This window comes from Cyanistes caeruleus, chromosome 3 (assembly GCF_971803275.1).
Source record: "Cyanistes caeruleus chromosome 3, bCyaCae1.hap1.1, whole genome shotgun sequence".
Taxonomy (NCBI): Eukaryota; Metazoa; Chordata; class Aves; order Passeriformes; family Paridae; genus Cyanistes; species Cyanistes caeruleus.
In genome coordinates, this window is record NC_141703.1 from 109,939,434 (window position 1) to 109,967,356 (window position 27,923).

Here is a 27,923-nt window from a genome sequence, read left to right on the forward strand (position 1 = left end):
ACTGTAGTGACAGCTTTGCTGATCTAGTCTACATAAGTACATTGATCTGTAATCATATTCTTTTACATCTTATTTAGAGTATGTAACATACTGAAAAAATAAAGTATCTTAACACAGACTAAGCAGCAACTGCTGCTGCTTTTAATTTAACTGTTACTTATGCATTGCTGGCATAAGTAACAGTTAACTTCTTCCACTAAACTGCAGGAACCAGGGATGTGGCAGAAGTTCAGTGTTCTCTCAGATACACATATGCAAAACTTGGTTTTGCTGTCTTCAATTAGCATTTTGCTTTGGAAGGCTGATCTTACCATTAAAGCCCAAGGTGAAGGTGGCCTTAGCCTTGTCCTTCATGCCCAGCTGCCCATTCCCACTTGGATGCACCCACAGCAATCCTTCTTTTTGCCTTCCATGTGTTTCACCAGATGCAGCTCTGGGTGTGCTTTGGCTTTCCTTTCCCCATACCTGCACACACACAGCACCTCTGTGTTTCTCCCCAGTCACTTGTCCCTGCTGCTGTCTCCTGTGAGTTTCCTTTTCAGGGTGAGTTCTGTCAGAAGCTCTTTGCTCAACCTCTGCTTGTTTTCCTGTTTGTCTTGGAGGAGGTGATACTTGAAAAATTACCAGGCTTGCCTCGACTTCCAGCACTGTGTGCCACAGGAGTCTTCTAAGCAGACCTCTGAACAAGGCCAAGGACTGCTCCTGAGGGAGAGGCAGCACAGCACGGGACTGTGATGCTGCTTTTTGCTGTTCTCCTCCCTCTTTGGATCCTAGACTCCACTATCTCCTGGTTATTGAAGCTAAATTTTCCCTCTGCCCTTCACGTCCCTGACCAGATACGTTTGTAAGGATGAGACCCAGCAGGGACCACCTCGGCTCCTCGGTCACTTGTGTCAGGAGTGTCTGGCTCCTCACAGGAGTCTGAAGGTGTTGACAGCTTCCCTCTGGCAGGGCTACCTGCAGCAGACATCCCCTGGAATGTCGCCCATGTTGGCCTGTCCTCTGTGTCCAACCCAAGGGCTTTGACTGGCTCATTGTCTGTTCCCAGGTGGAGCTCCGCATTCCAGCTGCCCTCTCACATGGAGAGAGCTCTCCCTCCTCACCTCCCAAGTGTGAGAAAAGCAGCTGGACAGCGAGTGTGGGAAGGGAAGCCACTCTATCCCTTGACTCTTGATGCCTGTGCCAGTTCTGGGATCTGCATTATAACTGTTACATTACCAGAGAGTGTTTGCTGTGTCTAATCTTTATTGCATCCTTAGCAATGTGTCTCTCATCCAAAGCCTAGAAGATAGAAACAAGGCAGGAATTTGGTGGGGATTTTCTGTGTGGAGGATCTGTCGGGTGTCAGGCTGGAGGAGGCAGTGCTGTGATCCTGGATCAAACAGCAGCAGAGACTCATTCCATGGGCTGTGTCCTGTGCCAGCTGCTAGAGGGAGTTCCATGCTGAGTCGTTCCTCACTAGGAAACTTGCTGCCATTTCAGTGATTCTGGGTCTTGAGCTGTCACAGTCAAGTGGTGGTGTGCTGAAGGTCAGGTTCTTCTGAATAAGTACTTGTTTTGGGTGAATGAAAACCACTGTTCTAGGAAACCCTGTCTCAATCTTCTTGTAAAACAGTTGTATTTTTCTGGTAAGTTTTTTAAAAACCTGCGTAATTATCATAGAGGGGCTGTGCTTTTGGACCTGTTAGTTGAATTTAGAAGTGCTAAACCTTTTTGCTAGCAAAGATTTCAAACTTTACCCAAAAGTGAAGTGACTCAAGTATATATGTGTGAAACTGGGTTTGTTTTCTGGTTGAAAGATGGAAGTAGCTGCAGCTGACTGCAAAGGTTTTAACAACATCATTCCTTTTGGCAGACTAAATGTACTGTGGTGGAGAAGGAGAAAAACAAGTTTGTTATCTAGTTTCTGCCCTCTTGATGATTTCTGCAGAATTCTGATCACTCACTGTCACCCTAGAGTGGCGGCCAATAAATTTTATTGCAATGATTTAGTAAAATGAAGAAGTTGGCAAACACTTCTATTAATCTAACCCGGTATTATCTCTGTTCCCTCACTTTTCTGTGGTTCTGTCTTAGAGGCTCCCATAAACTTCTCTAACTGCTATTTTTAAATAATTCCCTTCAATGCCTAGTGAACAGGTGAAGTGCAGTAGAAGTTACAAATTCCCTTATGTTGGGCTGTAATAAATTTAGTAATAGCTCCAACACATCCAGAATTAATCTTGGAGGTTTGATCATTGCACTGTGAACTTCATCAGCCAGAACATTGCCTCGGTGTCTTTCCTGGAACAGTTGATGCAAATAAACAGAAAAGGAGTGCAGTTGCTCTAGCAACAGGGATGGTGAGATAATTAACTCTTATCTTTCTGACAAGTTGTGAATTGTGCGCTGCACTGAATCTTGAAGTGGGCTGTGGCAGCACCAGATTTTATGTGTCTGTAGTACTGGAAATATTTCCCAAGATCCTGAGAAGAGTGGGGAAGGCAGTGAGAGCAGATCTTGGATGTTGTGTGTGGGAAATGGGGAGGGCTGGAATCCCTGGGGCCAGCTCCGTGGGGTAAAGGAACATTAAGGCTGGCAGTTCATTAAGGACAGTGTCTCCCAAACACCAGGAGCAAGTCAGGAATACAGGGAGATTTATTGGGAAGACTCTCTTGTCTTGACAGGGATCTTGTGGCTGCATCCTAGTCCTGGTGCAGAGTAAGGGAGGGAGAAGCAAGTCTGAGCTACAAAGGAAGAATCCATAAATAGGGGCCAGGGCTGTCAGGATGTTGTTTGGAAAGCAAATCTGTACCCAGAAAGGGTTCAGGGAGGAGAGCAGCAGCAGTGGGAGAGTTCCAGACCCATGCAGTCCCTGGAGCCAGATGTGCTGCATCCCAGGATGCTGAGGAAGCTGACTGACAGCTTTTTGAGGCTGTTCTCTCACCTTTGGAAGTCCACAGCAATGGGAGGCAAATACTGCACCCATCTGTCAAAAGGGTGATCTAGGGCTGCTCAGTTCCACTGCACCCCTTGGAAAAATCATGGAGCAGGTCCTCTTGGAATGTGTTTTTGGGTACATGAAGGAGAAGTGGGGGACTGGAAAGAGTCAGCATGGATCTGCCAATGCTAAATCATGCCTGACCAGCCTGTTTGTTTTTTGTGATAAATTTGTGAATAAAGAAAGTTGAACATAACTAAACAGTAGTTTACTGTTTGCTCTGTAAAGGATAAAAGTAGGAATTTCTTTTTCTAACTGGTCATACATTTTCTCCCTCCTTCCTGCCTTTTGAGGGAAGTGGTTATTGAAGTTTGGTATACATACATTAACTCTTTGGAATTAGTTAAGTTTCACTAGCTTAATTTATCTTCCCTCCAAAATCATTATTGCTGGTTTAGTTTTGCATAAGGTTGTGGCTATACTACAGGTAACTTATAGTTATTCCTGCTTCAAAAGACATACAAGACAGTCAGGAAATTAATTCAGTCACAGGAAAACCCTGGAATAAGGAATGAGCTTGAATATGTGTGTTTGTGTATTTCTGGCTGATGGAGTAGAACAAATTGGTTGAGGAAAAAACACATAAAGCATTCTGATAAATGCACTACTTCCAAGGTATTTTTTAAAAGGTAAAAAATGATAAGCAGCACTGAATTGTCTCAGCCATATATCTCCATGTGCTATCATTTAGTTTATTTCTCAGCGCAGAACTGAGCTTATCATTGCAGAACTTTACGTGTTTTAAATGTTGTCAAGTTGGACTCTCTTGTTTTTCCTCTGCTGGTTCTTATGGAATCTGCGTACAGAGAATTAATTTCATGGGTTTGGGGGATCATGTAAACTACTTTGTATTTTGTGGCTCTGTATTTTTGTGTATTTTTCTTTAGACAACTTTGTGCACTTGCTTACTGCTAATCTGTATTTTCCTTCATGCCTAAAATGACCACTGTGCAAGTGTTACTTGAAGAATAATAATTGATAATTTTCAAGTCCTTTTGCTGGACTTTGCAGTTAAGATCTTTGAGAATCCAGACTGTTATCCCTCAACAGAAGCCCTCTTGAGCCAGAGGGTTTTGGTGGAGGAAACAGGTTGTGCTGACTAATGTCTGTAACATTTATAAAATAAGTAGCTTTTGTTTCACAGTAGAAATGTGTTACAATGGTAATTAGATAATTCACACTGTACTTGCTTGTTACAATGAGACTGGAATACAGACCAGCTCTGCTTCTGAGCTGTGCACTTCATTTTTTATCTGCCTTCAGCTTCTCCGTGCAATGTTCTTTTTTAGGCATCCATTTTTGCAATGTTTTGTCATGCATCATGAGAAAAGGTCCTCAGAATGTCTTGCATTTCAGGTTGTCCATTGCCAGAGATATTTGTGTATTCTTTCTAAAGAACTCCTATCACTGGTCTTTGCAGTTGTTATTATTACAGATGAGTAATTGTACTTTAAGTATTATGTAAAACAAAGGCAGCCAGAAAGCAAGCCAAAATTACAGTTCTGGTAGGGTGATTTTCATAGTTTAAAATCTAGAAAATGCTGGTCATGTGTAGGAGGATGGCTGGTTCTTCTTTGAAGTGAAATTTTAGATTTTTATTACACTAACTGTTTGGGGGGTAAAGGGTATGTGGGAGGCACTGCTGTAAGTTTCTGAAACTTCCAAAGTTGAAGATGCAATAAGGAGTTCTGAAAGGATAAAAATTTTATTGCAAATGTATCTTAAAAAAAAAAAAAAAAAAGCAACAAATCCCAAAAAGCTGTTAATTAGCTTTAATACCCTTTGATAGTCCTTGGGGATGGACAGTCCATTCTTTTCCGAAGATACCAGTGGTAGGAGTTCCCCTCACATGCTTCTGATTAAATTTTTTCAATTTTGAATAAAAAGTTATTTTTCCTTCTCCCTTCCCTCCCCCTTTTTTTTAAAAATTAAGGATGTACTTGCCATGTACATGCTCTCACATTGTCATTTTTTTCAGAAGCAGCAGGAGCAATGGATTGTTTCTGACTTGCCCATGCAACAATCAGAAGGAAAGGGTAATGTAATGAAAATTAGGAACTCTGGGAGCTAGAACTCAGAAATTCAGGAGTCTGACAGTAAATAGGCTAGTAGAGTGTTTCTAGTTCTTATCAGCTGCCCATCTAAATTCTTACCTTACCTGTGACATTCTTATGCATTGTTGTCCCAAACAGGAGATTCATTGGTCATCAATGATTTTTTCCATATCTTTATTTATATGTGCATGTATAATATATACAAAGAACACATTTAATAAAATGTCTTTAAAAATCATCTTGCTTCAACCTCCATAAAAACAGTTTCTGTGTTGGACAGTGGTGAAAGCTGTGACATTTGCATGACTCAGTTAACAAGACCACCCTTCCTTGATGAAATGCAGCTGGTGACCTTGAAACCTTTTGTACATCTGGGGATACATCAGCAGCTCCGTTCCTCTGTTCTCCAAATAGACCTGACTGGTTTCTTTTTTCAGAAAGTTGCAAGTCTGGAAGACTGGTTATTTTTGGATGACTGGGTGCAGCAGTGCTCCACATGCATTTTCTGCTGTGAGAGTGTGTGTTAGTGCTCACTGTACATCAAGCACTTCTTTCCAGGGAAGCAAGAATGTTCTCCCAGAACTTGAAGGCAGAGCCTTTGGCTTTCATTTCATAATTCAACTTCTTGAAATAAGAAAGAGGGATTGATTTCTTTTCTTGCAGGGATGTTGTGCCTCAGCAATCCTGGAGATGGCAGTGGCTTCTTCATTCATGCATTCTCCACATCCTCCCTTATGCTCTCATTCCTTGGTGGTGGCATCTGCCTGGAGGGTTCATTTCTGTCTTCTTGCACCCTAAAACATTGTTCAGGAGTAGAGATGTTAATCAAAACCATCAAATCAGATGGTTAACATCATCATGGTTAACGTGATGGTTAACAACATCAGATGTCAGAACATCAAACCAGAAACCTCACTGAAGAGATTTTGCCTTAGGATGCTTTTAAACTGCTTTAAGCTGATCTAGAACTGTTCCCAACTGAGGTCCAGAAATTCAGTCTTGCTGGTGATGCAAGAGGTTTTTCTCATAGCATGTGTGCTAATTCACATCCAAGGTTTGAATAATTTGGTTCTAGCCAGAGACACAGAGGTGTCTGGGACTCCATGGGGAGAGATGGGAGCCAGTAGAGTGGACACTGAAAGGAGAAAGCAGTGCATGCTTTCCCAGATTTCTTTCCTCCCCAGCTTTCCACTCCATCTGCTGATGCTGGAGGGAAAAGGAGAACCCTTCATCTGTTCCATTCACTGCTGTAGGGAGAGGTACTCACGTCATCTCATAGTCAGTGTTCTTCTCTTTCTGGCAGCAGCAGCAATAGACAATGATCCCAATCACCACAATGGCAGCAACAACACCCCCAATGATGCCAGCATACAGGGCTATGTTCATGGATGCTGCGTGGGAAGGGAGGAGTTAGCAGGGGGAATGATGGCAAATGGGCTCAGCACGATCACTGCATCTCAAACCCCCCACCAGCTCCAGAATCAGTGGAAACCACATTTGTTTGACTACAGCAACTGGAAATAGTTCTGTACTGGGTAGTACAGGAGTGTGGTCTACTGACAGGGAGGAGCTCCTGCATCTGAACAACTGCTCTTCTTTGTCTATATAAAGTTTAGTTTCAGACATCGCAAATTCAGCGTTGTCTGAATCTACAGAGCTTTTTTTGTCATTTTTGAACTAACCCAATGAGTTGGTGAGGGCTCTACCAGCATGTAAACCAGTGGAGAGGGTCTCTCTTAAAGGTGTGCAGAAACCAGATGATAACATTCCCCTCCTTTAGTGTTTTGACTCTGAGCTAAGCTCTCCTCTCCTTTACTTCTCTTCCCCGAGGCAGCCCCATCTCTTACGTGGCATGATGCTGACTGTCATGTTGCAAAATTCCGTCCCCACGGTATTTGTTGAAGTGCAGATGTAAAAGCCAGAGGTGTCTGCTGAGACGTTCTTCAGGGTTATTTGTTGCCCTGTTGTGAAACACAAATCAGGCCAAAAAAGAAAAGAATTAAAGCAGGGAAGGAAGTGGCAACAGCAGCCCTCCAGTTCCAGCCCAGGGTGGTTGGAGTGATGAGAGGTTATTAAAGTTGATGGATTGCTCTGTCTTGCTTAGGGGCTGCCATGCTCATCCCTACCTTTTAGAGTGATTTGTGGGAGGATAAACAGAAGTGTGCTGTTTTGATTACAGGGAACATGTGATATTTGAACATTCCTTTTAGAAAGAAGATTGTAGGTGGAGGGGAGAGAAGTGTCTGTGCTTAGAGAAAGCTTTCTTTTTTTTGGTACTGGATTTTGAGAAATGTCAGATGTGCAAAGCAGGACCTGGCTCTGAGAAATGGCCATCTTGGTGAATTAGCTTGTTAAACAAGAGAAAGCTCCTCAATCCTGCAACTCTTAGGATTCCAGATATGAATTATTTAGCAGTGAGGGGAAATATTTTCTAGTCTGGGAGAGGCCACACAGGCTGTGTAAATAAATGAGGGAGAACTGCAGTGGCACAATTGCAGTGATGCTGATGTTTTCTGTCCAGCCTCACGTGGCTCAGAATCACAGGCTGAAGCTTAGCTCTGTCTGCTCAGGCAGTCTGGTTGTTACATCTCCAGCTGTAATATGATTTGGGTATGTGTAGTCCATGCTTTTTGCTTGTGACAAAAGTCCAGCTTCCTGCTCTGATAGCAAAATACTGAAGACTTTGTCATGACACTCCTGTTTGCCTGCGATCTCATTTTTATGTTTAGGATTTGCTGGCACCTAGTGCCAGCTAGTAGAAGAGCATGCAAATTGAGAAATAGACCGTATGCTTGCTTGATTTTTAATTTTTATTTTCTTTTAGTCTCTACATACTCCTGGTGTTGTCTCCCCACCCTTTTTTTTGTGTGTGTGGGGGAGGTGTGTGTGTGATCTTTATAGCTCTCAAAGTCTCAGTCTAGAAGTGGAATTTAAATCCTCCTAATAAATCAAAATAATTGAGTGAAATGGGAAAAAATGTGGGTCAGGTACTGTCAGCTGTGGAGTGTCTCCTGACTGGGTTCTGCACACTTTGCAGCAGTGGTGCTTAGCACCGAAGGCAATTTCGTGTAGTGACAGTAGGGCACGCAGCCAGCCTGGGGCACCAGGGGACAGTCGGCACATTGCTTGGCATTGAAAGCAGAAATGAGGTGGGAATGGGCCAGCAGAAACTCCTGTCCCGGGGAAGAACAGGGTGAGAGCAGAAGCTGCTGCTGTAACAATTCCCGCTGTGCTCAGGGCTGTGCGTGATGCGCTGGCACCACTTAGTGGCCAGTGAAATGAATGAAGTTCCTGGCCCTGGTGATACTTTGTCCTCTGCATATTTTATGCAAAAATCGGCTCCTGAATGTAGAATATCCTGTGGAGTCTCATAATCTTGAGTTTACTTCCCTTAAACCAGGAAGGGTAGGTACAGAAACTTAGTTTCCCCGAAGCTGGACAGGCCAGGAAAAAACAAAGTTGTTTAATGAAATAAATCTGAGTTCTCTGTCACTGAAACACTTAAAAGAGCATTAAACACTCATTCCTGTATAAATAGTTCTGTCAAAGTCCTGTTGTGGGAATTCAGCTCCTTTTTCCTTCCATATTCTGACTTAAAATGAAAGCAAATGAAATATTAGGGACTGTGTGTCAGTCCTAAAGAACCAGAAACCTACTTCGTGGTCCAAGCAGGAGTGCTGTAACTTTCTCATACGCCCTTCCTCTAGGTGAGGGGTCCTCTCTGGAAGAAAGCTTCTGGAGCCAACTTTTGTTTCCTTCTCTTTAGAAAGAGATCTGCTCTTTGTCCAGCAAGCTGGGATGTAAAGACAGTTAGAAACCTCAGTGTTGTTCCTCATGTTATGCCTTACCCCAGCAATTGAGAAATAATTATTTCTGGCTGCTCCCAGAGCTTTCTCACCAGGGGAGAGCTGAAGCTAAAGTCTGACCATTCTTACTTCAGGTAAAAGTCCTTTTCCCCCTGCTATGTTACTGATGAGCACGTGTTGTATCAAAAGGACAACTTTTCAAAATCCTGTTCAGAGAACATCCTTGAATAAGCCTTAAGAGTGTTTATTTGCATTTTAAAATCTTTCCAGCCCTCGACTGCAGAAACATCAATGCCTTTGTGTCTTTGGCTTTCCCATACCTTTTGTGTGTGGTAGCGCACGGGGCTGATTTTGCACATCGAAGCTTTTCCAGCTGTATGTGGGCGTTGGGGAGCCCTCGTGAGAAACACAAGTTAGGTTGATTGTCTGCCCGTATTCTGGTGTCCCCAGAATCTTGCACTCAGGCTTGGATGGTGCGACTGAAGGAAGAAAAAAGGAACCGTATTAATCAGAAGCAGTTGCATGTTTCAGCCCATCTGCATCTGTGGTTTTTATTCTTGCAGGCAGAGGCTGGTCTTGCACCTGTCACATCCTTAAAGGAGCTTAAAGTGAATTTGGATCTAATTTGTTCCTAATTTGTTTCTCCCTTTTTGGGAATGGAAAGCCAAGGAATGAATTGCAACATGCTTTTTGGGATATGTCTAATAGTGTGAGGTGACCTGTCTTTTGATAACTGTGTGACAGGCCACAGGGGGGGATGAGGAAAGCCCTGTAATGCTGCCTGGATTAGTAGGAAAGCGAGCTGTACAACTCCAAAGGCTGATCTACAGCCGGGTGTCTGGGGGAGTTGCCTCCTCTACGCATCTCAGCGTCCTTCCACAGGAGTAGGAAAAGACCAAAGGTGAATTAGGGATGACAACTTTTTTTGTTGTTGTTTTTAGAAAATCTGTTGTTTAAACTAATGTGGACATTAGAGGAAGGGCAGGTGTGCCTAACAGGGGTGTGGCATTGCCTGTGTCACCTCACCGAGGACTTGGAGATCCAGGCGTACGGACTTTGGGGACTCGTCGTTGCGGAGGCGGACGGCGCAGACGTAGGTCCCGTTGTCCTCCATGGTCACAGCACTCAGGGTGATGCTGATGTCCCCACTGTCAACATCACCAGTGAACTGGATGCGATGGTCGTAGCCCTCCGCATAGCGCACGAACCCGTCGAAATACCGTGAAATAATATCAGACTGGCGGAGACGGAGGGGACAGGATCAGTCTCGGTTTCTCCTGTGTGAGTCTGCCACCTAACTCGATGAATCAGCCCACTCTGAAAGAGCAGCTTGGGAAAGAGCACCTCAAACTGCACCAGTTTGAGGAAACGCCAAGAAAAACATAGAAATTCAAAAGGATCTCTGATCTCTGTTTCTGTCTGGAATCCCCTTCTCACACCTCATCTCAAATCAGAGACAACTGATTTCTTTTGCTGGGGCTTATTCACTTTTCCTCATCATGAGGAGAGGACAGCATGAGACTTGTTTGAGGCCCATGTCAGTCAAATTGCCCTGTGGTTACACAAACTCTCCCAGCAAGGATCTCCAGAGAAGAAACCTTTGGCAGTTCCTGCAAGGAGATCTCCAAAGGCTGCTTCCCCTCTCACTAATTTCCAATAAGTCAAGAACTTTAAAAAGTTTCTTAACGTTCAAATACTTTAAATGAATGACCTCAAGAATCTCTCCATGTACTGTTATCAACTTGAAACTTTCTATATAGTATCAAAGATACTATATGTGTATTAGACATATATATTTATATATATGCATATCTTTTTAGAAATTATCTGAGTGTTTCGCATGTTCTAATAGATGTAAACCCCCAGGACATACAGTGATGTAGCCTCAGTAAAGAGTTGTGAGACCAGGAGAGAGGGGTGGGGGCTTGCCTAGTGTTGTGCAATAGATTTGAGATAAATTACATCTAGACTTAGCATTTCTGTTTGCACGGCTCTGGGATTAAAAAAAGTCTGGAAGAAATCTTTTTTTTTCCAACATCCACTCCCACCCACAGCTTCCACCTCCTGTCCCTTCTTGGATGGCCTCTCATCTGTTTCTTTATGCAGCTCAGTTTACCTCGGTATAGATTTTCCTCCAGAAAACCATGTCTCCTCTGTCAATAATAACATTTGTTTTAAAATTACAGCGCAGGGTAGCATTGCTTCCTCTTGCCACTTGGATTTGCTTCGCCGGTGCTTCCACAGTGAGGGCATGAGCAGACACCAGAACTGGAAAGAGAACAAATACCACACTCAGCAAAAATAACATCTGGATCCCATGGCAGTCTCTTTGGCTTCCTTACATGCCACAGTAACCCCTCTTTCCCTGTCATCCAGGACATTCCCCACTGAGGTGATGTGGGCTGGGGCTGATTGGCTCTGGGAAGTTGCTGCACAGGATGGCTTAGAGCTAAACTCTGCTCTCTGTCCCTTGCTTCCCTCGTCTTCACCTACTCATATATTGCCATGGAGTTTAGAAAGACTCTTATTTTTTTTCCTGAGCCCTCCTTCAGCGTGACTGACACCCTTTGACAGTTCAGAATGTACAGAGGGAGACAGATAAACAGATACTACAAGTGCATCAGGAGTCTCAAGGATTCAGGCTAAACTAACAAACTGATATTGTCAAATTTCAAGGATCAGGAAGACTGTCAAATAACTTGCCTCGATCCAAATCCATAGAAAAGTGACATTTTGTGCTAAGGAATCAAAACCTGTTCATGTTTTTCATCCCTGAAAACAGAAAAACCTAGAGAAGCAAAGAGTGATTGAAAGAAACAAGGAAAGAATAGCTCTTAGGTTTTTTAAAAAATGAGTAAGGTAGTAGTCACCTTTCTCCAAGAAAACTCCAGCTCTTGCCTCTGGAGCACAGGAATAGCTGAGAGCTGACTAAAACAGAAATCCCTCTGTGCCCTGGGGAAGGGCACAGGGCAGGTGTTTCTTTTACACTGAATTCCCTTTGACTTGCTCTTAATTCATCGTGTGTGAGCATTGCCTGGTGGGCAGGTCTTTGTTCATCTCAGAATTGAGCTGGACATTTGTGTCTGCCCCACCATAGGTGACCTCCATGCCTGCAGGAATTCATGGTTAAAAACACCTGTTTTCTCCTAACAGTTTGTGTGGGTTCTGTGTTTGGGTTTGTTGGTTTGAGGTTTTGGGGTTGGTTTTTTTTGTTTGGTTTTTGGTTTTTTTTTTTCTTTGTTTTGTTTTTTGTTTTGTTTTTTTATGGCACCATCATTTGTGGAAATCATTTGGGAAAACTGTAAATGGCCAGGAAAGAAGTGCTGCTCAGAGGTGGTCCCATGGCAAAGAGGAACCTGGTGCAGTAAGGAGGGAAGAAGAGGAGGTCTTCTCCCATGAGGGGCATGCTGCATGTAGTGGTGAAGGTTTGCTTCTGAAAACTGAGTCACTGTTCCCTGGAGAGGATTCATCTGAAAAGTTGCCACTGAGCAAACCTTGGATCCTCATTCTGCCATATCTTTGTCCAGGTTAGATCTATAAGGAAGTGTAACGTATAAGGGAGAGGGAAAAAGATTTCTAGATTCTGCCTTGAGTTACAAACTGGTTGTGGATACCCACTTTTTTAGACAGGAAAAGCACACAGCCCCGTGCACTAGGTCAGTAAATGAACGCCATGGGCAAGGTGAGCACTGCCAGATCCTTGACTAGCAGTGAACAAGTGTCCCTTAGAAAATAACACTGTTGGGACACAAAAGGTTGTGTTGTCACTGCACTAGGAACCTGGGGTGACAATTCAGGCAATTAATTACACAGGGTGCCGTGGGACAGCTGGCACAGGGATCTGCTTTTAGCCTAAATTCCCATCTTTCTGCATGCCCTGCCCCACGACCGAGTTGTTCTGTGGGCTCCCACAGTTCATTAGCAAGGTGTGTTCACCTCTTCCTCTGTTACATGGCAGGGGTGACTTCTGTTCTCTTGGGGATTATTTAATTTACAACTGCTGACAGTTATGAGAAGGAAACCAGGGCAAAGTATTTCTAATGTGCTTTTATTGCAGCCACTCCCAGATCTTTACCTGCTCTGGAGTACCCAGGGCAAGGCCCATGTTTGCATAGCCCCGAGGCACTTTCTGACTGCTGTTTTCATATGCCCTCCATATGAGAGACACCTGTGAAAGCTTTCTCCTCACTTGTTGTGACTGGATAGAGATATTTCCCTGCATTTAGGTGAAAAGCAACACTGTCTGTATTAGGAGATGGAGCAAAACCCATTTCCTGATCTTTTTGTCACTCAGAAACTGGTTCCACTGAGCTGGGGCTCACTGACAGGTCATAAACACAGCCCTGAGGCAGAGAAGAAAACACCTAACCCTAAGACTTCCTTTCCTTCTTCCAATTGGATGAGCCAAATCCTACAATAAATGAGATCTTTCTTTTCTTTCAGACATGTTTGGTGCAGAGTTGGGGAGCAGCTGAGCCCAGCACTGCCTGTGAGGCACAGCCTGTAACACACTTATTCATCTGCTGCTATCACCCTCACATGCCACTGCGTCTGGTGCTCTTCATTTGTCACCCACCTCTCTTTCTGCATCCCAGAAAGAGCTTCCCTCTCTCGTGGAAGCAACAGTTTCATTCTGGAAGGTCACTGACTTGGGCTGATTTCCTCCTTCCCACTTCTCACCGCATTTCACTTCATGGTCAGCATGTTTAAAAGTTGTGTTTATTCTTCAGAGATTGGGTTTGGTTTTTTTTTGAGGGAAAACAGAATCTATTCAAAATATGGCTGAAGGGAAGGGAAGCAAATTCTGAAAGATCTCCAAAAAAAAAGAGAGAACAAATAGCCTACATGCTACTAGAGAGACAGAAGGACAATATGACCTAGATTTAAGCCTTAGAATTACTTTTTTTTGTGCTATCACTTTGTATGTTTATAACATTTTAAGAAATTGAGGAAGGTTTTATCTCCCTCTGCTTAACTTAGAGATTTGTACTTGTACAAAAGAAGAAGACAATCAAAGTGACATTTCTACTTTCCTTACTCAGTAGTTGTTAGCTGAACTGAAGGGCAATTATTGCAGGAATATTTTGTTTGCTGAAATAAACTGATATTCTGATCAAGCAAAAAAAAAAAAAAGCTTCATTTTACATACTTACTTCTCTCTGAAAAGTTCCCCATACTTAGTTTGCATAGTGTGAAAGGTGAAAATAATGAAAAAGGAGAGTGAATACCAATGGCATTGTACAAGTTACATAATGATCATCAAACCATGACCCAAGTCACATTTGTTGCATGTGGAGTCCATCCACTTTTTCTGATTACTTTAAACTTTGTGAATTTCCTTTTTGTGGGTCTTGTTGATGTGAGGTTTTCAGGATTTTTTCATTAAAAATCCCCAAGCAATTCCCATGTGCATTGCTTGGTCTGAGGCCTGGAATAACATGTAGGAACATTGATATAAGAATATGAGACTGGATAAAAAGCAGTGGAACTGAGACTTCCAAAGGAGGATTTTCCTTTTTCAGAGATAAATATTGTACTAACAGAAGCTTATAAAGTTGTTTATGGAAAATACTTTGTGAAGAACAGCATCTTTTCCCATTTCTAACAGTTTTAGAAGAAGCCTGTGTGTCTGGACATTCAGTACAGAGATGGTACATACACTTGTCCGGCCATAAACACAGAGGAACCTTCACTAAACGGAACAGAGACATACAAAGCGTGCTGGAGTCCTTGTACTTTGTAGTGCTGTTTCCTTCCACCCAACCCTTGAGGACATAACCAAATTAGTACTCACTTGCACTGAAAATGAACAGTCCCAGTCCTTTCATTGCCGGCCCCCTCATCTCTCCTTTGTTTCACCTCAAGGTGCTCTTCCTTGTGATCTCCAGGAGGCTGGGTAGGTAATTGGCTTTCCCTGAAGGGCTGCTTTACAGTGGCATCACAGGTTCACTTCCTCATCTCCTTTAAAGTACATGTGTCCCAGCCTGCCCCTCCCTTCCCAGCCAGAATGACAAGCCACATCACCAGTAGGCTTTGACATCACTTGCTGCTCTCTGTAAACTCCTTTCCCAGTTGTGAACTTTCTCCCACAGTTCAGTGGCTTTTCCCTCCCAACGCGCAGGTGCATGAAGCAAGGGAAGGGTGTGGTGGGACTGGGAGTGGTGTGCAGTGCAGCTGAAAACAGACTAAACCTCTTTTTTTCTCAAATATTTATTAAGGAACAGAGTTTAAAATGTATTAAAGTGTTCCACAGTGCAGGCAGCAGCCCACATCCAGGCTTTAAGGACCTGAAGGGCCTAATTCCATTAAGTACTGATATGAACAAGTAGTTGATGGGAATTGGGTGACTAATGGGTTATCTATCTTACTAAATATAAGTAAGATGCATTTCAGCCAGGTTCTTACTCTTTTGTGCCCACTGTTCCACTGTCCAGTGTGTGGCTTGCACAACAGCCACAGGTACCAAGGGTACTTCTCCCTCTCTGCTGCAAAATCTGGGATTACCCGGCCCGTGGTTTGCAGCACTCTGGTGATGGGTCTGTCGAGGTGTGGGCACTGCACAGACAGCACTGCTCACATGCTCCAGCTGGGCACTTGGAAGTCACAAATAACTCCTGCTATAATTGACTGAAGAATAAAAGGGGGACTGATGGTAGCTGAGGCAAATATCTGACATTGCTTTCAACTGAGGGCAGTGTGTCTTCTAAACACTTCACTGCACTAGGCAGCAAGGGATGTTTCCATGTGGGATAGTCATCTATGCTCCATTTCTAGCCTTTTGAGGGACAAAGTTGTTTTTAGGATGTGAAGGATCGCTTCAGACATCTTAGATGGGGACATCAAATTCTTAGACATCATTTTGAGATGATGTTGTATAATGCAGTATATTATTGATGAACTTTGTTGTGGATTTTGAAGGAGGCTTCCTCAGAAGTAGTCTACACTGGATACCTGTGTTTAGTGCAGTAAAGCAGATCTGTATCTTGCTCTTGTGCTGACATCAGACTTGTGTGGTAAATCTGCCCAAAGCCATGCTGAAGATTTGCCTTTTGTTCTATATGGCAGTTGTTCAAAATACCTCCAAGACAATGAAACTTAGGAGTGACTGGAAATCCAATCCCTCTGATAGAAAGGATCATCTATCTATACTTCTGTGCTTGATGCACAGCTTCAGTTCTCTTCAGACTGTTAGCACAAAGCAAAATAAAGCATATAAAAGTACAGAAACTTTATTCTTCAGGAATCTTCCAAATGAGGACAGACAGTAGAAAAATTCATCCTGTTATGTCTCATTTTTGGCAGGCTGCAGGAGATGGTAAGGACCCTGCAAAGAGAAGGGGAGATATTTTCCAAAAGCAGCTTGTTAACTAACCTCAAAATGTTAACTGTAAATTACTTAATATGTAAACAAAGCTGGATCAAGGTCAGTAGTCTCCTTTCTGGTCTTTGGAGTCCACAAGGATAAGGTTCCTCACAAGGATGAGTTTCTTAAATGTTTACCTCCCTTAAAGACTTAAAGATCTTTGTCACTTGATCCCACGTCCTCCAGAAAGAGACATGCAGGATCTTTACTCCAGCTTCCACTTTCAATTTTGCTCCCATTTAATATTTTGAGTCTGATGAACAGAGGTAGTGACAGAAATGCTATCACTGTACACCATCTGCCCACACTTCCAGTGTTAATTCTCAGTTCCTCACATAACAGCTTCACATAAGCAAAGGAAGTTAGTGAAGTGCAGAGATTATAACCAGCTTGGTCAGCTTACTGTTATCCTCTTCACAGGATCGTTTATACAACCTCTCTTTCCTCTCTTCTTCCCAGTAACTTCAAAACCCACTTGACTGATTTCAGTTGAATTGGATGGACAGATAGCAATCTTAAATATGGGAAATTCTTTCAGTCTCATAAAAATCAGTAATCCAAATCAGTTGGGATAAGAGAGAAATCTAAATGGTACCTCTTAGGCATTAATACTTGTCTTCCATTCCAAGAATCTATGGTTCCACAACATGATGGGTCTCACCTTTAGTGCAGCCAGGCACACAGGGAAATGTGGTAGAGTGAGTAGTCACAGAGCCTGCCTCGTCTCATGTTGGTGTGGAAGTGATTCACTGGTGCGAGATTTTTAGCCTGCTTCTATCAACCACTCTGATGCATCACAAGTAAATAAATTGGCACTGAGATGGATTATATTCTGTTGTTTTGGAGACTTGGCTAAAAGTGGTTTCCTAGCTATCATGGAGAGGGTATGCTTCAGCACCTGATACTTACATAAATCTGATATTAAGATGTTTGTTTTAGATGCTCTATATTTATAGCTTTTGTTAGTTATTTAAGCCTAGATTGGAAAAGGTAGTTAGGCACATTTATTCTGTCACTTTTCCCTGACAGCTTTCATTGGGGGTCTCAGGAGCAGGCTGCTTTAATGTGGGCAATTTTAAGAGGTTATATATCTGTTTCTGGGTTGATTTTCTTTCTTTGTCTAGCATGAGCTGCCAAAGCTCACAAGCATTGATGCCACAGCTAAAAGAGCTGCCACAGGTACCAGCAATGCTGCCAAAGCTTTGCATATCAGCAAATATATTCTTCATCCCTCACCTGTGGGCAGTGCAAACCCTTGAAGTTTTTTTTTTGTGCTGATGGCTGCAGCTCTAGGGAATCTTTTTTGCTGATATATAGGATTTTTAGGGGATATTATTATGTTATTTAAATAAAACTGCCACTGACATGAAAAGCTTTAGTATGAAACCAGGGTGACTTCATTGTGTTGCCAAAAATACACACTCTGATAAGGCTGGCCTCTGAAAGCCAGTGAGGAGTATGCATAGGTAGCAGTGTGCTCACACTATAAATTTTGTAACTCCTGCCAGTAAAGAGAAGGAGGAACATCAAGATCTCACCTTTCCCTCCTAAGAGGGCTGCACCTGTTTGTGTCAGGTTCATCTATGAATGAATACATTAACCACCAGTGACAGGTGCCCAACCACTTACAGCTCTTTTTGCTATGTTTGCACATGAAAACAGTCATTAGCAAAGATTTCTGTCACCTCTGCTCTGTGTTGTCACCTTGATCCCAAAATCCAAAACTGGGGCCAGCAGTGAGAAGGAGCTGCTAGGCTGCCTGCTCTGAGTGTTCTCCACAAGTCTGTAAGCTACAGAGTCCTCTCACCATCTGTACATCTGAAGGCTTGCAGTGGGGATGGCAGGGCCTCCACCATCCTTGTCTGCACTCGTATCCTAAAGATTCACAAACAGGATTTTCAGAAGCAGTTCAGTGACTTAAAAGCATCTGTTTTTATTGGATGCCAATAAAAAATGTGTATGTGCTACCACAACATTTAGGTCCTTTGAAAGCTCGTCTCCAATATAAGGCAGTCTATAAGCAAATATCTTTAGATCACTTCTTGCCACAATTAGCAGTAATTAACAAGAACACATGGTCACTGCATTGCAGAAGCAGCTAGAAATTGCATTACCCAGAGGAGGTTTGACACAATTCATCCTCTTTTTGTGCATGAAACTGTTAGGATCTCCTCAAGCCCGTAATCAGCCATCCCTTCCTCTCCTTGCTGTGACACCCAAGATTCAGTATACCACCTTCTCTTTTCCCTGCTCACTCACCCCTGTACCTGCATGAACACAAGTCTGGGCTGTGAACACACCAAGACTCGAGTGGCTGTGTCACAGCTCCTCCTTGCCATCATGTGGCATCCCCACAGACACAGCTCCCATCCCCATGTGGGGATGCAGCAGTCAGGCAAGAAGGAAGGAGGTGTGCAGGCCCTGCCCAGCATGACACAGCAACAAAGGTATCTGTGGTATGAGGTAGGTGAGTTTTCTTTTCCACTTCCTTTCTAGTTTGCTTGTTTGTTTACAAAGGGAATCACCAGTGGGATGTTTTTGCATGACTCACAACTGGAGCCCCCAGTGCAGATAAACAGCACTCAGACTTTCATCTGGCTCTGTCCTGGGCCAGCCTGGTCCATGAGCTTTCCTGGGGGGGTCAAGAGATGGGAACTAGAGGCTTCCTTTTTGAAAAGACATTGGAGAAGACACAGCATGGCTCAGTCCTAGCTCTTCCAAGAACAAAAACCAGCAGATCTTACAACCACAGAACCACAGAATCAGTTTGGTAAGAAGGGACCTTTAAAGATCATCCAGTTGCCACAAGCAGGAACATTTTTCACCAGACCATGTTTCTCAAAATCCCATCCAACCTGGCTGTGGACACTTGAGTGGTAGGGCTTCCACAACTTCTCTGGGCAATCTGTTCCAGTGTCTCACCATCCTCATAGTAAATTTCTTCCTTTTATTTAACCTAAATCTACCTTTTTAGTTAAAATTGATTGCCCTTTGTTCCATTGTTATAGGCCTTGGTAAAATGTCTCTCTCCTTCTTTCTTATAAAATTCCCTTTAAGTACAGAAAGGCTGCATTAAGATCTCCCTAGAACTTTCTCCAGGATGAACAGACATGACTCTCTCAGCCTTTCTCCATCAGAGTGTTCCAGCTTTCTGATCAACTTTTGGCTCTCCTGTGGGCCTTCTCCAAGAGAACTGTTTTGTGCTAGGGGTTCCAGAGCTGAATGTTGTACTCCAGGTGGGGTTTCACAGGAGCAGAGTAAAGCGGGACAATCCCCTCCCCTGACCTGCTGGTCACACTTCTGATGCAGCCTGGTTGGCTTTATGGGCTGCAGGTGCAGCTGGCTCACATCCAATTGTTCACCCACCAGTACTCCCAAGTCCCTCTCCTCCAGGCTGCTCTGGATCCATTCATCCCCAGCCTATACTGGTATTGAGGACTGCCCCAACCCAGATGTAGAATCTTGCACTTGGCCCTATTGACTTTCATGAGGTTCACATGGTCCCATTCCTCCTCTGTATGGCATCCCTACCCCTACTGAATCCAGGACACCTCTCAGGTTGGTGTCCTCTGCAGAATTCCTGAGTGGGACTCAGTCTCACTGTCTGTGTCATTATTGAAGATACTGAGCAGTACTGGTCCCAGTGCAGGATCCTGAGGGACACCACTTGTTGACGATCCCCATTTGGATGCTGAGCCATTAACTGTAATTGGATCCCATCCACCCTCCTATTTATCCATCAAATAGTCCATCAATCAAATCCATCTCTCTCCAGATTAGAGGTAAGAATGTTGTGTAGGACCATGCCAAAGTCAATACAGAAGTCCAGGTAGCTGACAGGTAGCTTACTTTCCATTAGGTTGGAGTGGTTCATCCTGCACTGCTTTTCCAAGGATATCAGGGGACATACCTGCAATTTCAGTTTGTGCCTGGTGGGATCTCCCTTGCTTGGAGGCTGGCTAGACCTCTTTCCTGCAGCTGAGGAATGAGGATCCAGCCCACAGCAGGGAAGGAGTTAAGTGCTTGACCAGCTGCTGTCTGTGAGGCACTGAATTCCTTCCCCGTGCAGTCCAGCAGCCAGTGTCAGGACAGATATATTTAGAAAGCTGATAAAGGTTTAGTGCCAACAGTTGTCCTGCCCCTCGATGAAGAAGCTGTAGAGAGAGTGAGAGGGGGGCAGCTGATTTCTTTCCCCACAGTACTGTTCCTTGCTGTCTTCAGTGGACTCCTTTGCTGTGCCTCCAGCAGAGACCCCCAGTGGAGCCATCAGGCACAGGGGGTAAGTTCCCTTTCCTTGCTCACCCTTCTCCCTGCTCACTGCCCCGTGAGTGACCATGCGGCCGCGATCCTCCGGCCTGAGCCTGGCTGCCGGGCCCTGGGGAGCTGCCGCTGGCTCTTGTGGCACTGAGGCAAAAGTCCCTCTGCCTGGCCAGGGGTGTTGGCTACTGTGTTTCCATGCTCCTAGCTGAGCTATGGTGCCCTCACTTTCCCACACCCAGAGTGAGAACAGCAACCTCCACACAAAGGATTACAAGGACGAAGTCCCAAGCCTTCAAGCTCCTTTGGCCTTAAGCTTTAGGAACATTTCATTTTGGGGACATGAGGTCTCATATTTCTTGCCCCTGAGCCTCCTTCCAGCCTGGCTCTGGCTGTGTACGGCTCCTTCCAGCCACCATGCACGGTCAGGGGAGTATAGAGTTTCTGCCTTGCCACCCCTTCCTTCCAGCACCCTTACTCACAGGCAGAAGAGCATTGGCGCTCGCTGGGCAGCAGCCAGGAGCTGCATGAGGCCCAGGGAATGGCAGGTGCCCTGCTGGAGGAACCAGTGCAGCCCTTGTGGGAAGGGCTCCTCACAGGAGCAAAGTGTGGGAGGCCCTTCTGCTGTAGCCCCTGCCACTTGTGCCCCAGAGCCAGGGAATGGCCTGCTGTGCAGCCCTGTGTAATGGCTCTCCCTCCTGCCCTGCTCCTTGCAGCAGACCCCCAGCAGCCGCCATGGCCAGCGGCAGAGATGCGGACAGCGAGCCGGCGCTGCCTGAGGAGGAGGAGGAGAAGGAGGGCCCGGACGTGAAGGCCGTGCAGGCCCATTACCTGCGCAGCCCCTCGCCCAGCCGGTGAGTCCACAGGCACTGCCACGGCCTCCTGGCAGCATGTGGGAGATGCTGCCCTTCCCTGCTTTCCCTCCCTCTGCTCCACACTTGGGCCAAGCTGAGCCCGGGGATTCCCTGCTCTCCCTGAGGTGGGGTCAGTGTGCCAGCTCTGACAGAGCCTGCACAGACAGGACTCCTCCACTAATTAGTCCTCCCTGCTGGGAGAGTGCACAGCAGGGATAAACTGCAGGAAGGATTACTATGGGCTGCTGTTGTCCCTCTTCCCTGTATCACCTTCTCACACCCCTATGCTGAAACTTCTGATCCAATTTCAACTCTTTGCAAATTCGGCTTCATCTTTATGTTCGTTGTAAGGACTTGTGGATTTATTGGATGTTGATATTAGTCTTTGTCAGCCTCAGAAAGACCAAGGGTCTTGGGATTTGGGTTTGATTCAGAACCAACTTTAGCTACAGGCTTCAGGCACTGAACATGAGGCTGTCACAGCACAAGCAGAAATTGAGTTACCTCAAGCAAAACAAGCATGATTAGATGTGTTTTCTCCTAATACAAGGAAAAATACACCCCTTTGCTCTCTTTTCCTAAAGCAAAATGCTCTGCAGGGCTTTCTGTACCCTTTGAGATGCTTGAACTGAAAGCAAGGAGTAGGGATAGAGTTTGAAGAGAACCTTCCCCAGTGCCCCTCAAAAAGTAGGAGGTTATGAAATGTTTCCTGGTAACTGTGGGACACTGCAGAAAAACTGAGTACTTACTTCATTTAACCACGTGTATTTCAAAATTGTTTAGGAAGATCACTGAGCTCACATAAAATAAAATTATGTTTTGATGTCTCTTCTACTGCTCATCAGTCACTCAAAATGAACAGAAACATCTGTCCCCTTCCCTTCCCTTCCCTTCCCTTCCCTTCCCTTCCCTTCCCTTCCCTTCCCTTCCCTTCCCTTCCCTTCCCTTCCCTTCCCTTCCCTTCCCTTCCCTTCCCTTCCCTTCCCTTCCCTTCCCTTCCCTTCCCTTCCCTTCCCTTCCCTTCCCTTCCCTTCCCTTCCCTTCCCTTCCCTTCCCTTCCCTTCCCTTCCCTTCCCTTCCCTTCCCTTCCCTTCCCTTCCCTTCCCTTCCCTTCCCTTCCCTTCCCTTCCCTTCCCTTCCCTTCCCTTCCCTTCCCTTCCCTTCCCTTCCCTTCCCTTCCCTTCCCTTCCCTTCCCTTCCCTTCCTCCCTTTTTTTCTTGCTGTCAATGGTAAAACACAGTGATGAAAATGGCAAGATCCTTCCCAGCCAGAAGAGGGTCCCTGAAAGACCCAGGTTTGGGCAGTTCTGTGTTTCACAGATGCTCAGGGCAGCTACAAGTGAAACATGTTGAGGCTGTGGTGGCAGATTATTACCAACTGTTGTTACCTTTTTACTGAGCTTGGAGGCGACCTTTACAGCAAAAGGAATCGAAGGCAGGGCATAGCTGCAAATTTGTGTCAGCTCCTGTAAATGAGACTGAGACTCCCCTTGCTCATCTCATAAACTCCTTTGAAGAACTAGAAAAGGATTACTTTCAGTCACGGTTGACAAGTGCTGGAACTCAACTAAATGACCTGGATGAGCCTGTTAAGTGGTTTCCGATAGCTGTGCCCTCTGTTTTGATTCTGGAGCCTGAAAGCAGTTCAGCTCTCCAGACACTGCTGCACCCTGACTGCATATTAATCACCCTCCCTCTCCTGCTTGAATTAAACAAAAACAAACAGTGTATTGCAAGTCTGCAAGCCTTGCACTGCCAGAGAGCTTCTGTGATGGCAGCAAACTTGTCCTAGTGATTTGTACCATCTATTTGGAAGGAAGTGTATAAGGTGTAGGTCAGGGAAAAAGCTCTAAAATATTTTGTAGAGATGGTCGAAGAGACTGAATTTTCTTGGACTGTATAGGTGGACCCAGAGGGAAATGTACTTGTTTTTAAGGTTGTGGCCTTTTTTGCTTAACAAAAACTTATTACACTATGTCAAATAACTCACTTCAAAGGTGTTTGTGGGTGTCATAGTGGTTTCTGACCCACATTTACACAACACTGAGAGAGTGGAGAGACTGACCACAGGTTCATGCTCTGAAGTGCCCAAGGTACAAAGTACTGAGGGAGAGATTCACAGGCTTCAGTCTTAATGCTTGCACTGCAGCTTGTGGTAACTCAGAGAATGCTTGCTGGCAATTAACCGGCAGAAAGAAAACCCAACAGTTTTCTAGTGCAATCTGTTTTGAATTATTTAATAAATTCGAGTTAGGACCATGTTTATGTCTGTCTGTCTGTGTGAGAGTTAATTGTGAGACTATTTCTTGTGATCCATCCCCATCCTGGTCCCAAACCAGACACTGACTTTCTCTATCCATAAACTACCCATAACTTCCTCCACCAGGCAATTTTGATTGCACTCCGAGCCCACTGCAGCTTCTCCCCATGGGACCTGTCTACATCCTGCAAACACTGGATGCCAAGGCATCTTTGAAGCCTGTAGTGACATGCTAGAGATTGGGGTGGGCATGAGATGTGGGAGAAGAGCTGCAACTTCCCTTCTACAATCACAGAATCCTCCCTGCTCCAGTTCCCTGCTGTTCCTCTCTGGAATGGGTGAAGAGGGCTAAAGTCCTGGGGATGGGACCCCAGTGGAGGGCATTTGCCTAACGGGCAGTGTGGTTGGTTGGCAGGTGTTCAGTGATATCAGACACTGATACAGAGAGCATCTACATGGAGCCAATCCATCTGTCATCTGCTGTGGCTGCCAAACAAATCATCAGTGAAGGTAAGAGAACTATCTAAGTTACAAGTTGCATGCAAGTTGCAGTTGTTTTGCTTTTCTTATCTACAGATCCTAAATGATAAAAAAGCCCTTATGCGAAAACTCTATCTGAAGCAGAGAAGGAAATAACTTACAGAAAGGTTTGGTGACTTCCTTTGAAGTTGTCCAATGAATCTGTGGCAGAATTGTGTACTGCAGGGGTAAAAGTTTGAGTGCTGGCTGCTTGCTGCATCAAGCTAAATTAGAGTAGAATGGAACAGAGCAGAACAAAATCAGTTTAAAGGACATACATGATCATCTAAGTCCAACTATCAGAGCTGACCAAAAGTTAAATCATATTATTAAGGCACTATCCAAAACCTCTTAAACACTGTCAGGGATGGGGCATTAACCATCTCCCTAGGAAGCCTGTTCCAGTGTTTGACCACCCTCTCAGAGAAAAAGTGCTTCTCAATAGCCAGTCTGAATCTCTCCAGCTCAGCTTTGAAGCATTCCCACATGTCTGATCACTGGATACCAGGGAGAAGAGCTCAGCAGCTTCCTCTCCACTTCCCCCCTTCAGGAAGGCGTAGAAGCTGCGTTCTTCTGGGCCTGGAGTAAGGGTGCCCTTAACTCCCAGGCCTTGGGCCAGAGTGGGACCAAGAGGACAGTGCAATGTGCTCTTCTCATTGCTAATTACCCTGAGGCACTTCTAGGTGAGCAGGTACCTGCCCACATTGCAGACAGAACAGGGTGATGTTTCTAGGGAAAAAAAGCCACAAGGCTTGTCTCAGGCACAAGTAATGATAGCTCCTACATTTGCATTGTTTTTGTGTACTTTTAATTACAATGTCAGTTTATTCCAGAGCTGAAGACCAAGGACGTCAGGGTAGACTCGGTGTGTCCCAGGATGTTGGAGTCTGCGCAGCAGCTGATGGTGGAAGACCTGTACAACCGAGTTAAGGAAAAGATTGATGACACCAGCTTGTTTAACACGCCGTGTGTGATGGACTTGCAGAGGGCACTTGTGAAGGACAGGCTGGAGACCCCCAGGGACGCTGTGGATGAAGTCTGGCCTAATGTCTTCATAGCAGAAAAGTGAGTGTCGGCTTTTGTCATCAAGCTGCACAAGATTCCCAGTAAAGGGTCAAATGGAACCATTGAAGGCATAACATGTATTACATGCATCTAATACCTTCCATCCCTAGAGAGCCCTAAAGTGTTTTTCAGACTGTGCTCACAGAAATCTCTATGCACTGGAAAGTAAATACTTCTGGAATAGAATCAGCTTAGATGCTTCAACACTTTAAGAGAGGAAAAGATAAATAAGCCCAAATTCCACCACTCTGATTGGAAGTTGGCCCTAAAATTTGAACTAAAATCTTTGTTATGTAAAAGGGAGTTTAAAAGGTAATGTTAAAGCAAATGTCAAGTAAACATGATTAGGTCTCCTGTACCATAGTTCAGCTGTCTGAGATACCTGTGTAAGTGACCAGACAGAATTAGAAGGACATATACAGTGAAGCATCAATTATGGAGTGATAAAAATTGATAAGTAAGTACATGACCTGAACCTAGGATGGCAGTATGAGTTTCAAATCAAGCTGGAGTGGAAACAGAGCACATGGCTCTGCAGATGAAGGCAGACTTATTTTCTTTTCCCAGTGAGTATTGGAAAGAAATACCTGTAGAACTCTCAAAGGACATTAAGGTCTGAGTGGTGCCTCATGCTGAAAGAACATGGACTGGGAGTTATGTAGACCTTGTAGCATACAGCTTTTTTCCAACCTAAAATAGGAGCACTGATATCTAACGTGTTTTTTTCCCTTTTCTGCAGAAGCGTTGCAGTGAACAAAAGCCGTTTGAAGAGACTGGGCATCACCCATGTCCTGAATGCAGCTCATGGAACAGGTGTCTACACAGGTCCAAGCTTCTACAATGGTCTCAATATCCAGTACATGGGCATTGAAGTGGATGATTTTCCAGATATGGATATCTCCAAACACTTCCGCCCAGCTGCAGAGTTCCTTGACGAAGCCCTGCTGACTTACAGAGGTAAGAGAAGATTGAAGTGGTTCCAGGTTGTGCTTGGGAATTAACAGGGAGAAACCTTACTCTGATAAACAGCTGATATGCCACATTTGTAATGGGGTAGAAGGCAGAGCCTTTGCCCTCTGCATGCAGCTACAGTGAACAGCTCCTGCCCGTTTCTGCCCGGTCTCACTGGAAACAGGAGGGAGCAAACTGGTAAAGGGGAGGCAGCTCACGGCCCCATGGCTTCAGGTTCAAAGTGGCTGCAAGTCAGCTCCTGCAGCTGCTTTGAAAGAACCTGACTATAGTAAAGAGTAGAATCCCTGCTCTAATACATTTTTAAAAAATATTGATACCCTATAATACTATATATAGAGAGAGATAGATATATTCCTGTACCCTGCACATTTCAGTCTTGCCGTGATGCAAGAAACCAGGCTGATTTACTAGAACAATCCAAGTGGCTGAGTTGAACCTATGGCTGTCTACATCCAAGCTGCTGTCAGATTTGCTGGACTTCAATTCCATGGCAACTGTTATTCTGTGCACACTGACCATTTTGTTGCAAATTTGGTGGACAGTTAGAAATACCTTTTTGCAGTTCAGTATTGAAAGAAACACCGGGATCTGTGGTATCACTGATATTCTTCATATAAATTGTCAATTAATCTAATTTCTGTAAAGAAGCAACAGATTGCCTCCTAGCAGTAGTGACAGTAAGAAAAGTGTGAAGTTTTGTTCATATACAAGGAACGTTGAGCCAGTTTTAATAGCTCAACAACACTAGGAGGATGCACCAAGGCAGAGGAGCCTTGGAAGAAATGAAAGGAGGGAGATCTCCCCCTCTTGGTGAGATGTTAGATTGGCTTTGCTGGCTAGTTAAACACTTGGAAGGCAACCAAGACTTTTAAAGCTAAGAAAGGTGTAAAAGAGATTTCAGGATTGTAGGAAGAGGTTCATTAGGTAAACCTCTTGTGGTAACATAGCAGCAGTCAGAAAGGTGGTGCTTAAATTGGCTTCATTAAGTTTCAGTGCAAACAGATTGATTAAACTGGAGTTTATCATACATTTAGAAACACTAATTTCAGTTGTTTGCAAGCTAGCATTTACACTCTCTTCCTATTTACAAGCTTTTCTTTAGCTATAATTTGCCACACAAGTGACTTAAACCCCAAACAATTTGTCTGTGCCAAAGCTAGGTTTTCTGCAAGAGATAGTAAATGCTATAAAATAAAGCAGATCCTCGGTTTTGATTCTTGCTCATACAGTTACTGGTGCAGGACAGTGGGTCCCAGTAGTTTGAAGCAGCTGGATCAGTTTTTCCAAATCAAAATTAGCTCTTTTCTGATAGTTGCTTGGTTCTGCTCTTGTAAGATATAATAGGACTTTGGCCTCCAGCAAGTGTTCAGTGTAATTGTTTGGGGGTACCTTGCAAAACTGATTGAGAGTCTGGCAAAAATACAATTAAATTAATATAAAATCGTTGTTCAAGTCCTGTAATGTCCCTTAGAGAAAAATAACTTACTTGCTTATCCTCCCAGTACCTTCCTGAAGGCTAATGCTAATATCTCACTTTTTACATATTGAGAAAAAAGCACGGAAAGCTTAAATGTCTGGCCCTATGTCAGCCAGCAAGTCAAGAATGTCTCACTTGCCTTTCTAATACCTCTTATAAACTTTTTGGCTATTTGAGCAAGTGAAGTGTGTAGACAAAAATACAAATACTGTTTAGATTATTTGGAAATATGCCTGCCCACAGTTTTTGAAACGAATGTGTTTTTTATTTGAATATATCCAGATTTTTATTAATGTAAAGCTAGCAAATATTTAATA

General features: G+C 44.3%; 2 protein-coding genes across 9 annotated transcripts in view; one reads left to right on the forward strand and one right to left on the reverse strand.

The window, feature by feature from the left end:
* The first annotated feature begins 1,475 nt into the window (after positions 1-1,475).
* Positions 1,476-27,923, forward strand: part of STYXL2 (serine/threonine/tyrosine interacting like 2) — a 34,894-nt gene continuing 8,446 nt past the window's right edge. Inside the window, exons 1-7 of one of the 3 annotated variants that reach the window (XM_086884090.1) lie at positions 1,481-1,628; positions 4,959-5,016; positions 20,403-20,482; positions 21,177-21,314; positions 23,989-24,083; positions 24,926-25,157; positions 25,897-26,114. In XM_086884090.1, coding sequence (XP_086740216.1) covers positions 21,196-21,314; positions 23,989-24,083; positions 24,926-25,157; positions 25,897-26,114 — 664 coding nt within the window. In that variant the 5' untranslated portion in view covers positions 1,481-1,628; positions 4,959-5,016; positions 20,403-20,482; positions 21,177-21,195. Of the gene's footprint in view, positions 1,629-4,844; positions 5,017-20,402; positions 20,483-21,176; positions 21,315-23,988; positions 24,084-24,925; positions 25,158-25,896; positions 26,115-27,923 lie in introns of those variants that run through there. The other 2 variants (XM_023944943.2, XM_086884089.1) reach the window with 2 other exon arrangements.
* GPA33 (glycoprotein A33) overlaps positions 5,192-27,923 on the reverse strand; it is a 51,569-nt gene continuing 28,837 nt past the window's right edge. Inside the window, exons 1-11 of one of the 6 annotated variants that reach the window (XM_086884147.1) lie at positions 24,215-24,316; positions 22,702-22,832; positions 20,114-20,357; positions 17,889-18,078; positions 14,635-16,164; positions 10,957-11,108; positions 9,867-10,077; positions 9,161-9,319; positions 6,882-6,995; positions 6,302-6,425; positions 5,192-5,828 (exon numbers count right to left, since the gene is read on the reverse strand). In XM_086884147.1, the coding sequence (XP_086740273.1) occupies positions 5,744-5,828; positions 6,302-6,425; positions 6,882-6,995; positions 9,161-9,319; positions 9,867-10,077; positions 10,957-11,108; positions 14,635-14,683 (894 nt within the window). In that variant the 5' untranslated portion in view covers positions 14,684-16,164; positions 17,889-18,078; positions 20,114-20,357; positions 22,702-22,832; positions 24,215-24,316 and the 3' untranslated portion in view covers positions 5,192-5,743. Of the gene's footprint in view, positions 5,829-6,301; positions 6,426-6,881; positions 6,996-9,160; positions 9,320-9,866; positions 10,078-10,956; positions 11,109-14,634; positions 16,165-17,888; positions 18,079-20,113; positions 20,358-22,063; positions 22,144-22,701; positions 22,833-24,214; positions 24,317-27,923 lie in introns of those variants that run through there. The other 5 variants (XM_086884151.1, XM_086884149.1, XM_086884148.1 and 2 more) reach the window with 5 other exon arrangements.